General features: G+C 36.1%; 1 protein-coding gene across 5 annotated transcripts in view; it reads left to right on the forward strand.

The window, feature by feature from the left end:
- Window positions 1–15,283, forward strand: part of MSR1 (macrophage scavenger receptor 1) — a 109,710-nt gene that overhangs the window by 48,151 nt on the left and 46,276 nt on the right. For all 5 annotated transcript variants that reach the window (XM_059155909.1, XM_059155913.1, XM_059155911.1 and 2 more), the window contains 2 exons: window positions 1,301–1,713; window positions 6,774–6,960. In XM_059155909.1, coding sequence (XP_059011892.1) covers window positions 1,301–1,713; window positions 6,774–6,960 — 600 coding nt within the window. The remainder of the gene's footprint in view (window positions 1–1,300; window positions 1,714–6,773; window positions 6,961–15,283) is intronic.

The raw sequence follows: 15,283 nt of genomic DNA on the forward strand, positions 1-15,283 counted from the left end.
TATATTTTTAAAGCATATATAGTTACTCTTTTTATTGCTCGGTAATGGTGAATGTGAAAAATCTTATGCATTCAAAATAAATGAATAAAAAACTAATATATATGTAGATAAAACAATAATATAGATAGAAATGGAGGGAAATAGGAAAAACAATCTTATCCCTGATTAGTGATAAAATGGTACTGAACATTTTTTTGTTGTTTGTAATTATGTATTATTTTGATCTGCAGAGCTTATGCTTTTCATGATTCGAAACTCCAGACATACCACTCTAGATCTTTTCTGAAGGATATTTACCTTGTTTAGAGAACATATGCCCATTTGGACATACATATTGGCAACTCTGTATATCCCCCAAATACAACTTAATAGATTTTTTTTGTTTGTTTGTTTAGGAAATAATTACTTAAAAGATTTTTTTCTCAAAGCATTGGATATATTAGTAAAAATAGAGCAAATTAAGTGTAGGAGTTTTGTTAAATTTAGTAGATCCATACAGATAATACAATGTAGGTATTAAAATTAATTTTGTAATAATAATATGTTAGTGAAAAAAAGAGACAGATTTTATAAACATACATTGAAATACTAGAATTTAACTCACAATGGTAAGATTACGAGTAAGTTATTTTTCTTTATTACCTGTCTTTAAAAAGTTTTCTGTTATGAATATGTATTTTATAATAGGTAAGGAGGAATCCTATAAAAATAATATTTTTTAAAGTGAAAAAATTATTTGCTCAATTTCTTGTCCCACCAATAATAAATAGTCCCACTGAAATGACTATTCTCTGCCAGGTTAAGTCACTGGATGAGGAAGATGAGACACCAGTTTATTCATACAGTGGATAACACTAATACTTCTATTTTTACTACGTATTGTTTCTGTCACATCATTTATCTTCAGAACAGCTAACATATTCAACATGCTTGCTTCAGATACTGTGTTAAGCATTATCTCATTTTATCCTAACAGACCTGAGGAGTAGGAGGATACAATGCACTTCATAATCTCACTGTCAAAGCCAAATGCAGTGGCCCAGAAGATGCATATAAGCAGCAATTCAGAAAGAATGACTTGATCCTAGAATAAATTCTGATGTAAAGTAGGACAAGGAGGCTGGCTGTCTCCCTTTCAACAATATGTGTAGTGTGGTTCACGCATTGTATATTTAAAGTAAATACCCAGTTTAGGGTAGCATTCAAAATGTTAGAATGGAATGGAATGATACAGAATGGAGTGGTATATGCATTAGAAGATACAGGCCATGACTCTGTTTATTTTTACTTAAATATACAGCACAGCTCCTGAAGAGGGAAATGCAGAATTGCACAGTTGGCTCAATGAATGCAAACGAAATATCTCAAAGCCTCACAGGAAAAGGAAATAACAGTGAAGATGAGATGAGATTTCGAGAAGCTGTTACGGAACAAATTAACAACATGGAGAACAGAATCCAATATATTTCAGATACAGAAGCCAATCTCATAGATTCAGAGCGTTTCCAAAATTTTAGTCTGGTGACTGATCAGAGATTTAATGAAGTTCTTCTCCAGCTGAGTACCTTGGTTTCCTCGGTTCAGAGACACGGGAACGTGATAGATGAAATCTCCAAGTCATTAATAAGTCTGAATACCACACTGCTTGATTTGCAGCTCAATATTGAAACACTGAATGGCAAAGTCCAAGACAGTACACTTAAACAGCAAGAGGTAAGAGCTTTTGTATTAGAATGTCACATGCTGGGATTGAATCCATCTAGATCCTATCTCCTTAGATATTTCAAGCAAAAAAAATTGCAAACCCCATTTCAACATCATCTGACTTACCCTGATTTCTCTGGCAATCTTACCAGAAGGTTGTACGTAAATTTACGTACTGTCTTCTCCAGGTTCCCAACAAAATGAGGGCTATTTTTACCTTGGATATAGACTCTCTTAAGCTATTTTAATTCTGTAAATCTTGTTATACTTGAGGCTGTCTAAGCCAATTATAATTTTTAGATTATCTTAGACCTAAATTTCTTCATCATTAAAGAAATGGAAACCTCATTTACATGAACAGCACATACTCTACATTCGTAAGTAGTTTGTCATTCCCAAGAAGTAGGCATAAGTTTTAATGTGTAAAGATAACTATAACTAAAGAGTTAAATTTTGAATAATACTTGCAACATTTAATTTTTATCATAGGGCCAAATATACAAGATAAGAGAATAAGCCATGTTTAGACCAGCTTGTGAGCAAAACTTTCACTGTAAAGGGCCAGATGTGAAGGTTTAGTCTTTAGGGACTGTAAGGTCTCCCCTGTGACTATTCAGCTGTACCATTGTAGTACACAAGCAGCCAGAGACAGTATGTAGACACAGGAGGGGAGTTGGGATCCAGTTAATCTTTGTTTACAAAAACAGACTTCAGCCCATGGATCGTAATTTTCTCACCTCTGTTATAGACTGTCCTGTGGCCCACCTACCAAATGGCTTTGTATTGATGAGAAAGAAACTAAAAAGCAAGCCCCTTATTTCAAAATTGTGGGGTTTTTTGGTTGCTAAGTAATTATAATTGTTCCATTCCATGAAAAATAAGCATATGACTAAAATTGAACTACTGCTCTAAAAAAGTAATCTTTGTATTATCAAATATCTAAGAGATAAGATTGTAATTAATGTGAAGCCTATAAAGTTTCCACCATTAGCTAAACAATGTTGGCATCTTGGTAGAAGATTTTATTTGAATAGACCCATTTTTGATTAATGAAGTTGTTTTCTGTATAGCGACAGTATTAACAGTAGTGGTTTTTTAAAAACGGCTGTCACTTATCGAGGAACAGCAAACCTCTAAAGTCATAACATCAGATGAAAACCAACTAAATTATGGCCTAGGGAACAGACAAAACTGGTTACAAAAGGAATAGTTTACATCTTTCTTTATAAGGTACAATCACTCGGGACTTTTGAATTTCATGTGATCCTGGTTTTAAGACGTCAGAAGACAATGGCATGGCCAACACCAGCCTTGATAGTCCATGTCACCTCTTCCAAAATCTGACTGTGTTTCTCACACTGTTAATAAGAATCTAAGTATATCAGTTACTGTTGAAATACCAAGGACTCTGGGGCAGCTGGGTGGCTCAGTCAGTTGCGTGTCTGCCTTTGGCTCAGATCGTGATCCTGGGGTCCTGGGATTGAGCCCCACTTTGGGGCTCAGTGGGGGGCCTCCTCCCCCTCCTTCTGCCTGCTCCTTCCCCTGCTTGTGCTCACGTTCTCTCTCTTTCAAATAAATAAATAAATAAAGTAAGTAAATAAAATGTTTAGAAAAGTATCAAGGACTTAGGCTATGGAAGGGTAGCGAGAGTCACAAGGTAGTTAACTGTCTACAGGACAGAAGAATATGGGAGACATAAAATTTCAGTTATGAGAGTAATAACTGATCAAGCTGGAGGGAAAGAGAACAGAAGAAGAAATATTACTTTATGTAAAAGCGGAAAAGCAGTGAAAAGGGCAAAGAGAAAGAAGATGGATCACATGGACAGACAAGATAGTATTTGCTATTGCTAATGCCCCAGATTTCAGTAGAGACTATAGGATTTCTATGAACTCACATCAAGAGTTGAAACCAAATCAGAAACTGGAAGAGAGTAGAAATCTTGAATGTATTTGAGGTGATAATTACTGGTAACAATCAAAATGTCGTGATCAGTGAACTCTTTGAGTTCAGATAGATCACAGTTATGTTTTTGAGGGGGTCTTGGCATTAGAAATGAAGGTAGACTCTTACGACAAATCAATTTGTGCAACTGAAAAGAGAATCAAAGAAAGAAAAGAAATGAAGGTGGAGGGAGTGGAGGGACTTCCAAAGCTGTCCCCCTGCCTCCGCCTCAAGCAGTAATCCCTTGTAGAGATTTAGAAACTGGGTCAGGGCTAGTGTGTGTATATGGATGTGTGTATGTGTGCACACATGTGTTCATTGAAAACAATTTCAGACTGTCATCCCCACTGCTTAAACAATTGTATTCGTCTTCGAATCTTTAGCCCAATGCAGGAATAAGTAAATTAAATGAATGCCTGAATCAGTAAGTGCTGCTTGAAGGAAAGACTTAGGAGCGATACCAGCATGATGCGTATCAAGGACAGACCAAACATCAGCTTGAGGGAAAAAAGTACACTAGCGCAAAAGAAAAGAGAGAGGTGGGAATTCATCATGTCCATTGTTGATAGAAAGAACTGCAAGAATGCAAAATTAAATGCCAGTTTCCAGCGGGGCCACTGATGGTACAGTATGGAAGGTGTGTATGGCTGTTGAATAGGCTTTTAAAAAAATCATAAAATGCACTTTCCCTCTTCCCAGTAAAAATGATTTCAAGTGAAATCTGGCTAATACGAACACCATAGGCTGCTTTCAAGAAAAGGGAACAAAAAGGCAGCTTCAGCTTTATGTATGAAAAACATGGGCAAGTCCTGGTTTTTTGGTAGCAAAATCAACTGCCAGCCCCCGCCCTCTGCTCCGTGACTATCTGGAGCCCCCCAAGTGAAGTGAGTGTATTTTTCATGTTGTGCTTTCCAAGCATCCATACTCACATCCAAGCTTTAAAAGTGTTTTTCCAAATTGTATTTATTTTTATTAAAGGTTTTTATTTATTTATTTGTGGAGGAGGTGGGGGAGGGCACAAGCGAGGGGAATGGCAGGCAGAGGGAGAAACAGGCTCCCTGCTGAGCAGGGAGCCCGGATGCGGGACTGGACCTGAGCTGAAGGCATTTGCTTAACGCGCTGAGCCCCTCAGGCATCCCCAAATTGTATTTATTTTAAATGTTACATGAGTTTCAGGTATACAGTAGTGACTTGACAGTTCTATACATTACTCAGTACCACAAAATGTGTAGTCCCCATCCATGCCCATGCATTATCACAGAATTATTGACTACATGCCCAGTGCTGCACTTTCCATGATCATGACTTACACCATATGATATGGGAAATGCCAAATAGTCAGGAAAGGAGGAGAAAGAGAGTAGAGACAAAGAATAGGGTTTGGGCAGGGGGCACAGTTAGAGCAGTGAAATCCGATAAGCGTCTATACTTCAGTGTAGGGCCACCAAAGAGACCAATCTAGGTTCTCTTTCATTTCCTCTCAAAGGCTTTGCACCCTGACTGCCTTGATTCTCCACCCCGCACTTCAGTTTGTCCAGTCAAGGCAAGTATAATTTTCTCTTTGTACCTGGATTAGGGAGCAATATATCCCTTGCTTATTTCTCTGTGCCAGTGGGCAATGAGAATACATCAGCAGGTTAGCAGAGATGTCCTTAGAAAACGTATGGAGCATACCACGAAGACAGAGGATGCGATAAATGTAGACTAGAGAGACAGAAAATGTCACCAGAATGGATGAGAAGGTTTGCTACATCAGGAACAGCCGAACACCCAGAGGAAAACCAAGCCAAAATCTTGAAAGGAAAATAAAGACAAACATTGTTGAAAGCTTTATTAGGACTGTGTATGTAACCTCATCATAATTTGAAAAGCAAAGTAGAGTGATTCATTATGTATTTACTCTTAACTCTGCAAACTGAAGGATGTTGAAGGTACCCAGCATTTGGGTGCAAAAGTAGGCACTGTTATGTGATTAGTAAGATTGAAAAAAAGTGCCATATTTGGGGGCACCACGGCAGTACCGAACAGAGAGTTTAACATTTAGTTCCTCTGATCAGTTCTACTTCCTAGAAGCTGTCCTATGGAAGCACTTGTACAAGTATGTAAGTATATATATATATATATGTTGTTCATTGCAGCATTGCTTAAAGATGTAAAAATAAAAAAATATGCAGCTCAAAACTTGATCTCTAGCGATCTTAAATTATGCACAAATACATTAATATAATTCTACTAAATTATTGAAAATAAGACAGTCTTTAAATACTTGCATAGGTAAGTATCCTTAGTATATCATTGAGTGACAAATGAAAGCAGGTTCTAGAATGCGATGTGATCTCTCCTATTCACAATCTATGTATGCATGTAAGTATATAAATATACACAAAATACCTATGTATTTGAAAATATAAAATAGGAATGAAACTCCACAGATATAATAAAAATTAAAAGTAAGAGGGACACCTGGGTGGTTCAGTCAGTTAAACATCTGTCTTCAGCTCAGGTCATAATCCCAGGACCCTGGGATTTACTCCCCCATCAGGCTCCCTGCTCAGTGAGGAGTCTGCTTCTCCCTGTGCCTCTGCCTCTTCTCCAGCTTGTGCTCTCTCTCTCTCTCTCTCTCAAATAAATAAATAAAATCTAAAAAAAAAAAAAATGGAAATAAGAGATTGTTAAAATTCTAATTGAGATTTTACTGAATGTGAAAAACTATGAGAATTATGTTAAAGTTTATTATTGCTATAAAATATTTTAATATACAAATTCTACCAAATTCGCAGAATTAGAATATGTAGCTATTCTAAGTACAGTGCAAAGAAATTTCACTTCTGCTAAATTAAAAGTTATACAAGATTTTTGTGTCATTTTTAACATTTTGACATCTCTGTGTTTGGGAACCAAAGCGTACCTTGGTATATTCAACTGATTTTATGGGGACAGAAGGTGCAATAATTCAGCCATTCAGTTCAAAGAGGACATGCTCGAAAACGAAAAATCAGTACTTTAAGACAGTTCTCTAATTTACATATTCTTATTCCATAATGTTATATAATAATTTAAAAGAAAAAAGTACCTGGCTTTCAGGGCTTCTTACAGTTTTGTGGATGCTTGCTTATATTTCACAGGACATGAGTAGATTAGAAGAGCGTGTGTACAATGCATCAGCAGAAATTATGTCTATGAAAGAAAAACAAGTGAATTTGGAAGAGGAAATAAAAGGAGAAGTGAAAGTACTGAATAACATCACTAATGATCTCAGATTGAAAGATTGGGAACACTCTCAGACATTGAAAAATATCACTTTAATTCAAGGTAAAATATTTTCTCATTTCTCCAGAAAAGAATATGTTAAAATACACTGTTATATGCAGAGATTGGGTGTTTGAAATCCTATGGTGCAAAATAGTTTTTAAGCGTATGTTTACTACAGATGTCCAGAGAAAGTAAATATCAAGACACAGTGAGATAACAGTATCTTAATATTCTTTAATTGAAAGTGATAAAAAAGTGTTTTTCAGTTCTAATGGATCATTGTTCAAACTATCCCATATTAATGAAGATGAATACGAGTTTTCTATAAGGCACCAAATTCTCTACCTGTCCACAAATTAATCTTGTTAATTCTGTTTTTCAAAACCTCCAGAGTCTTTTTTACTTCTTACCTGACTGTGTTATAAATTAGAAAGGTCTTTGAACTCTGTAAAATAACAAAATAACAATAAGTTTGTCAATTTCTACTTTGGTTGCTTTTGGTAAACCATAGTACATTGAATCTTACCGACTTTTAAATTAATATACACACCATATATATTTTTACTCTAGCTTTTATTTATATCTTAAATATTTTCTCATATTTTACTTTGCTTTGGGTTTCTTTTACACAAAGAATCTTTTTTAAAAGATTTTATTCATAAATAGTCTCTATACCCAACAGAGGCTCAAACTCACAACCCTGAGATCTTGAGTTGCAGGCTCTATCTACCAACTGAGCCAGCCAGGCATCCCAAGAACACTTTTTAAAAAATGTGCAACCTAATCGTTTCTTTTCACTGTACTTATTTTTACCATCTTATTTTGTACAGTTTTTGTCCAGTTCTTTTTTTTTTTTTTTTTTTTAGTTTTTTTTTTTTTTTTTTTTTTTTTTAGTTTTTGTCCAGTTCTATGCTCTGTTTGCTTTCCTTTCTTGTCTACTTTCGGATGGATTGAGATTTTTCTCATTGAATTTTTCTTTCCACCAAAGGCACCAAAATTTTTGGAGACTCTCTAATCTATTTCTCTTTGGTTGGTGGTTGTCCTTGAACTTGATCTTAACAAAGTCTAACATTGATCGATATCTTCACCTTGATCCTGAATACACAGGGAACTTTAAAAACTTTGTCTGATGGCCCCTTTCTCTACTTTTCTGCTGTTTTTGAGTATACTTTATTCCTATTTTTTTTTAAAAAAAGCAGGAATTCAGTCAGTATTATTTTTCTTACATTATATAGACAACATTAAAATTTGCACATGCGTTTGCCAATTTTCCCTTCTTCTAAATGTGTCTCAGACATCACATCTGGGATCATTTTCCTTCTTCTAAAGTATATCTTTTGGGGTTCATTTAGTGAAAGTCTAAAAGGTGAGAGCTTTTGATTCCATTTTCTCTATTTTGTCCTTGATCTTTAAAATTGTTCAACTGCATCCATATTTCTTTTCTTTTCTTTTCTTCTTGCATCCATATTTCTTAGGTTGACACCTATTCTGGTTATTTCAATTCATATTTTGAGGATATCTCTCTGGATTTTGGCTTTCCTTGCTGTTTTACAAATGACTGCCAATCTGCTTGTCACCCTCCTTGTCTTTATTACCAGCAATTTTACTAGTTGTGCTTTTATATTAATAATTTATTCATTTTGCATTTATTTTTAGTTCTTATATTTATGGATTTAAATCTAGCATAAATTCAGGAGAGTTACCAGCTTCAGTCTCTGACTGTTGCTTCTTGTCACAGCCCTCTTTGTCCTTTCTTTGGTCATTCTAATTAAATTCGTGTTAGATCCTCTTATTCCAGCTTCCATGTCTGTTAAACTCTGATTTATAATTTTAATATATTTATTGTATGAGTAATAAACAGAAATCCATGAGATTTTTGTAATATAACACTAATTTAGGGGAAAAAATCCTTTAAGTCTAATACCCAATTGTTTACTGAAGTGTAAAGTAACACCAATTGTTTGTTAAAAATGTAAAGCAAGTCCCGGAAAACTATCTATAGTACTGTTTTGTTTCAAATGCTTATAATTTAGCAAAAGCAAATAATGTGGATTTATAGATGCATACATATCTAATAAGAATGCTGGCTTGTAAAGTGCAGGAAAGCCAGTGAAGAAACACAAGATTCAGGTTTATGTTTAACGCTGAAAAAGAAGATGAATGCGATTGGGGAGCACCTAAATAGAGATCTATTTCTTGATTTGTGACATCACAGGGGTATTCTCTGTTTTATTGTGCTTTATAGTTTACTTACATGGAATGCATTGCATGCATTCTTTAATTATTGTATTAACATAGATGACTAAGAAAAAATTGAATTAACCAGCATTCCCTTTAATAGTTAGACAAGCTCCACTTAGGATTTCAAGTAAATATCCAAAATTTTAGAAATCCAAAACCAAACCCTTGTTTCTTGAGCATCCTACCCCATCCAATTCTCCAGATCTGTTGCTTCCCAGTCCTTATCAGCCCTATCCATTAGCCAGCTAGTTATACACTCCAAGATCTCGGAAGCTGTTACCGATGTCTTTCTGCTACTTCCCCCCCATCTAGGAGTCCTGTTAACTCTTCTTGCACACATTTAAATAAAACCACTTCTCGCTATCTCGTCTGCTCCTACACTCATTCAAGCAACTATGCTTGTCTGATGCACTACATCAACTTCTCAGTTGTTCCTCCTGATTCAACTTCTAATCCATTCTGTATTACGTAGAGCAAGAGAGTGGTATTTTAAAAAGTTAGTAGATGTTTAACTCTCATGCTTGAGCCCCTTCCATATTCTTCCCATTGACTTGGAATAAATCTAAATTCCTACTTGGTCTGGAACTCATCTACTTCTCCGCTCTCATTTTCCCACTTCCCCTCTGGCATTCCTTCTGTCTGGCTTGGAAATCTGGAAAAATGAAAGTGCTACTTAAACGTGTAAGTAAGTAACGGAGGAGGAAGTATTAGTTTCCCTTCTGGCTGTCCTTAATGTGCTCTAGACTCCCACTCTCTCAAAATGTTCCTCTCTTAGAACTCCACCCCTTTTTGGATCCATTCAAAAACACCTTTTTGGAGGTCATTTTTTTCCTCCCCCGTCCCTCGGTGTCATCATTTGCTTTAACTTCCTCACAGTACTTGCCACTCATGAAGTTGTTGAACATACACATTGGCTTATTTGTTTAGCATTCATTTCCCCTAATAGCCTGTGAGCTCCGTGAGGTTGAATTTCGTGTCTCTGGTCAATCTCTCCCTACCCAGCACCCATTACAGGACCCTGCTGTACAGTGGATGAGCAAATATATATGTATTGAATAAATAAGTGAAACTAGCACTTCCTTCTTACTGAGTCATACTTTGTAATGACTCTGTCATTTTTCCAGATTTCCAGCTTAGCAATTTTGTTTTTATTCTTTCTTCTGAAACTGCCATCAGTTCTTAGGTTCTATATCCTCTATCCCCTGGTTGCTTCTTTATTTTCTTGTATAGACTTTTTTTTACCACCACTCTACCAGACTATTGAAATAGTCTCCCAAGCATTTCCTTCCTCATTTCTTTCTTTTCAGACTGTAATCCTGTCTACACTACTGTTAAAAATGCAGTCTTTCTGAAGAGAAACCCTAGATTATAAGCCTACCACTTGCTCCTTATACATTTCTCTCTGTGGCACTCAGGGTCTTCTATAATGTGTCTTTTAATCACTTTTGAATACTTGATTCCCTCCCTCTTCCCTTTTTGATACCAAGTACTTCCAGTGATTTAACTGTGATTCTAACATACCCAGTACTTTTTATATCCTGCTTTATGCCTTTCCCTTCCCTTAAATATCTTACCTTCTATTTCTGTCTGAAAATACCGTATCTCTCATTCAATGTCCATCTGATATGTGAAGCTTTCTCTAGTTCCATCAGAGTAACACTCTTCCTGACATCTGTATCTTCCTTTATACTAAACATAGTTATTTTTTATCAGCGAAATCATCACATGATAGTCATCTCGAAAAGTACCTTGCATTGTCTTCTAGAGCAGTGTTGGCTCTTCTTGGAATTAATACATTCCTTAAAATTAGGGGCTATTTTTTTATATTCTCTACCACATCTAGGCATAAAATAAATTTTTAATAAATACTTATGAAACTATAACCCCAAAAAACCAAATTGTACAAATTAATGAGTGCCCTATCATTTGTTGGTTGTCAGATTAGCATCTTTGTGTCCCCCCTTTTGATATTAACAGTTGCTAAGTAATCATGAAGATAAAAGAGATAAAAATATTTGAACACATTTTCAAGTAATTATAGTCATTAGAGTCTAAAGGATTAAATAGAATTTCATCACTGCAATAGTGAAGTAGTTTGGTAGGGGGTGAGACATAGCATGATTTAAAGAAACAAAGTTGGTGAACATTTGAGGAGAGGAGTTAAGAGAAATAAAATACAGTATGGTTCAGTGTGAGAAAAGATAATGTGATGTTTTTTGAAAAGAAATTTTAAACTAATTTTCTTGCCAGGATCTAAAAGCATATTTATATTCAGACATAAACATATTCATGTCAAGGAAGAAGAAACAATCGATAGAATTTAAATTTAGAGATTTATGCAACCAATTTCCATGATTTTAAAAATAAAAAATGGTTGTGGCTTTAACCACTATGTAATAGAAAAATTCTTCCCAGGAATAATGGAAAAACAGATGCCAGGAATAAAGTCCATTATGCTGGGAATAGGATAGCCTAGAAGGTCAGGAAAGAAGTGGTCTATTTCTAGTTTTATCCAATTAGCTTTAAGACCTTGGACTTTTGGACTTTAAGGTCTTACTCTCTCTGGCCTCCCTATATGTGTGTTTGATTAAGAAATCTTCAAGGCCTCTTCCAAATTAAAGATATCTAAGTCAATATGCATGAAAACTAAAAGGAAAGAAAGGCACATTTAAGTAATAATAGCCTAGCTATTAGAAGATGTGGTAGATTTCTAGGATGACAAGGAAAGATTAAGAATAAAGTAGAAAATGTGTAATCATAATGAATAGGACACAGAGACACATAGCTCTGGAAATTTAGGCAGACATTAATAGTTCTTTGATATCATCTGAGGACTTTAAATGCTAGGATATGCCTGGGTTTGCTTTTCTCGTGAACTATGTAATTTTGATCTCTGATATTTATGGTTACTGAGCATTCTAAATCAGTTCTTTTTGTGGCGATGTAGAAATCTTAGTTTTCCTTTAAAAAAAAAATCATAGGGAGCTAAATAGTAGATTTTTTATGTGTGTTTTATAGAGGAAGTTGTCCATGGCAAATTACAGCTGCAGCATTTACAGATTATCCCTAGAACTTCGCAGTTATATGGTATTAAGTTTGAAGAAAAATAGTGTGACTTCTTAGGGCTTGATAGTAATTCAGAACAAAGGTGACTGCAAAGACACCAAGTCTCCTGACTTTTAAGTTCTTCCTTCTTTCTTCCATAACATGGCAGAATAGATAGCTGTATTTCTATATATATAGTTGATAGAGGTACTTTTTTTTTTTTTTAAAGCTGGAACTGAAGGAAGTATGAGGGTAAAATAGACACAATACATTCAGACCAGATAAAAATCTCTAGACTAGTCCAAGTGCAGGATGATTAGGATCCCTACAGCAGGGATTGAGAGACCACTTTTGGAAGGTTGCGTGATAGTGTTGTGTTGACTATATTCTCAAAAGTTCTATACACAGGGGTGCCTGAATGGCTCAGTAGGTGAAAGCTTCTGCCTTCAGCTCAGATCGTGATCCCAGAGTCCTGGAATCAAGCCCCATATCAGGTTCTCTGCTTGGCAAGGAGCCTGCTTCCTCCTCTCTCTCTGCCTGCCTCTCTGCCTACTTGTGATTGTGATTGAAATAAATAAATAAAATCTTAAAAAAAGAAGATTTTATTCATTTACTTGACAGAGAGAAATTACAAGTAGACTGAGAGGCAAGCAGAAAGAGAGAGAGGGAAGCAGGCTTCCTGCTGAGCAGAGAGCCCGATGCGGGACTCGATCCCAGGACCCTGACATCATGACCTGAGCCGAAGGCAGCAGCTTAACCACTGAGCCACCCAGGTGCCCCTTAAATGAATAAAATCTTAAAAAAAAAAAAAAAAAGTTCTACACACAAAGCTAAGAGAAAACTGGTGTATTATCTGGGTACTTCTATTCACCCAAATATGTTAAAGACACTGAAAGTATTTATTGAGATACTTCCCACATTTTTTACTCAGGAGAAGAGATATAACAATGTATAAAAATGAAACATAATAAGTGAAATTAATGTTACATGAAGAATAAAATAACAATACAAACGTAACAGCCAACACACCTAGTCAGAATTCTTTAAGGCCTAACTGATTTTCTTACTCTGGAGTCAGAAACCTGGTATCAGTATTTTATATAAAAATACATGGGGCGCCTTGCTGGCTCAGTGGGTTAAAGCCTCTGCCTTCGGCTCAGGTCATTATCCCAGGGTCCTGGGATGGAGCCCCACATCAGGCTCTCTGCTCAGAGGGGAGCCCGCTTCCCACTCTCTCTGCCTGCCTCTCTGCCTACTTGTGATCTATGTCTGTCAAATGAATAAATAAATTCTTTCTTTTTTAAATAAATAAAGTCTTAAAAAAAATACAGAGAGGGAGCTTTGACTCAGAGTTATATAAAATAGCCCATGTATCTGTTATGAATGGATTAACTCTCCAACGTGAGAGCTGTATGCAGTTACTCTACAGAGTTATCTGCAAAATAATTGAAATGGAAGTGTTTCTAAAAGAGTTCCATCTCTTACTGGCTGAATAAATGGTGAAAACTCTTAACCACAGAGGCTAAGAGCCGAAATCTAGTCTGTCAGTGACTTGTTTCTTATCTTACACATTCTACTTTTTGCTGAAATGTCTGTGTCTTGCTTTAGAGCTCTAATTACTAAATCAAAATCTCTCCTAGTACACTTTTTCTCCTTTCCCCCAAAGAAAGAGTGGATTTGCTTCCTTTCAATTTGCTCAGCAAAATGCTGGCTGCAAATTGAGTCTGTCTGTCCTGCTTGCCCTTAACTTTGTCACTGTGTAGAGATGAATGAACTGCAGCCATGTTCATGGTTGTGGAGGTGCAACTCCTCCCTGATGTAGAACCCTGTCATTTCTTGGGCAACATCTAAATATATGTCTTCAACATGAAGCTATAGCTTCGGGGAATTTGTTTGCACATGATTATGTTACCCACCCCCCCCAAAAAAGGCAGTCAAACAAAATAAAAAGTACACACAAAAGAATAAATGTTAATGGTTAGTCTCTTAAGATCAAATTATGAATTGTATTTTTCTAGGCTTTTGTATTTCCTGTAATAAGTAGAGTTGCTTTTGTAATGAAAGTATAATAAAATATTAATGCAGCACGATGCATATGAAGAGAAAGGGGCAATGTGCCATTGAGAATAACAATGATATGTTAAACATTGAGTAACCAGGGAAGGAAGGTTCTACATTCCAAGTTGGACCTTGAAAAATGGAACAGATCAGAAAAATGGGGAGAAGCAGGGACAGGACTTAGAACATGAACAGAATACATTTTTTCATGAGATAATCTTTATCTGTTCACGTGGCCCTCTCTTCAAATTCTTCAGATATTTTATTCCCCCACCTAATTAAAATGTGTAAGCAGGTGCTCTGCAGCCAGTGATGCTAAAGAGAGTTGTGCGTCATATTTGGGCAATGCATTTGGCCAAACCACAGTGACTGAAAATACCTCTTTTAATACATTGCTGTTTATTATTCTGTGGTATAGCCAAGTTCATTTCGTCCTTTTGGAGTTGAAAAGAAAATTGCAAATTGTTCTGCTTGAAGGGAAGGGATAAATACTTGTCCTGTGCAGTTCCGTGTGGAAGAGGGAATATTAGCAGGGTAACTTTTAAGTTCCAAACTGCCAGGGGTGCCTGGGTGGCTCGGGTCATGCTCTCAGGGTCCTGGAATAGAGGCCTGTGTTGGGCTCCCTGCTCCGCGGGAAGTCTGCTTCTTCCTCTCCCCCTCAGCCCACTCGTGCTTTCTCTCTTGCTTGTTCTCTCAAATAAATAAATAAAAACTTAAAAAAAAAAAAATTCCAAAGTGCCATCATTCTCAAGAGGCGATCACTAGATATCCATTTTGCTGGGCACAGAAAATTCTAACGACTAAATCAGTATTGATTAAATTCAGTACTCAGGGGACACTCGGGAAATTGTGGGGCCAGGTAGTCAAAATTGTCTCTGCAACCTCTCCAACTGATTTCATCATATCTGTATCTATTTAGGGATTCTATTTAATACAACTACTTAATACAACTCTAGTTATAAATGATGCAGACATTGGGGTGCTGATCCCTTGTGCTCTTGAAAATGAGTGTATAACTTCTGAGTCCCCCAATACCTCA

Source organism: Mustela lutreola, chromosome 18 (genome assembly GCF_030435805.1).
Source record: "Mustela lutreola isolate mMusLut2 chromosome 18, mMusLut2.pri, whole genome shotgun sequence".
NCBI classification, from domain to species: Eukaryota; Metazoa; Chordata; class Mammalia; order Carnivora; family Mustelidae; genus Mustela; species Mustela lutreola.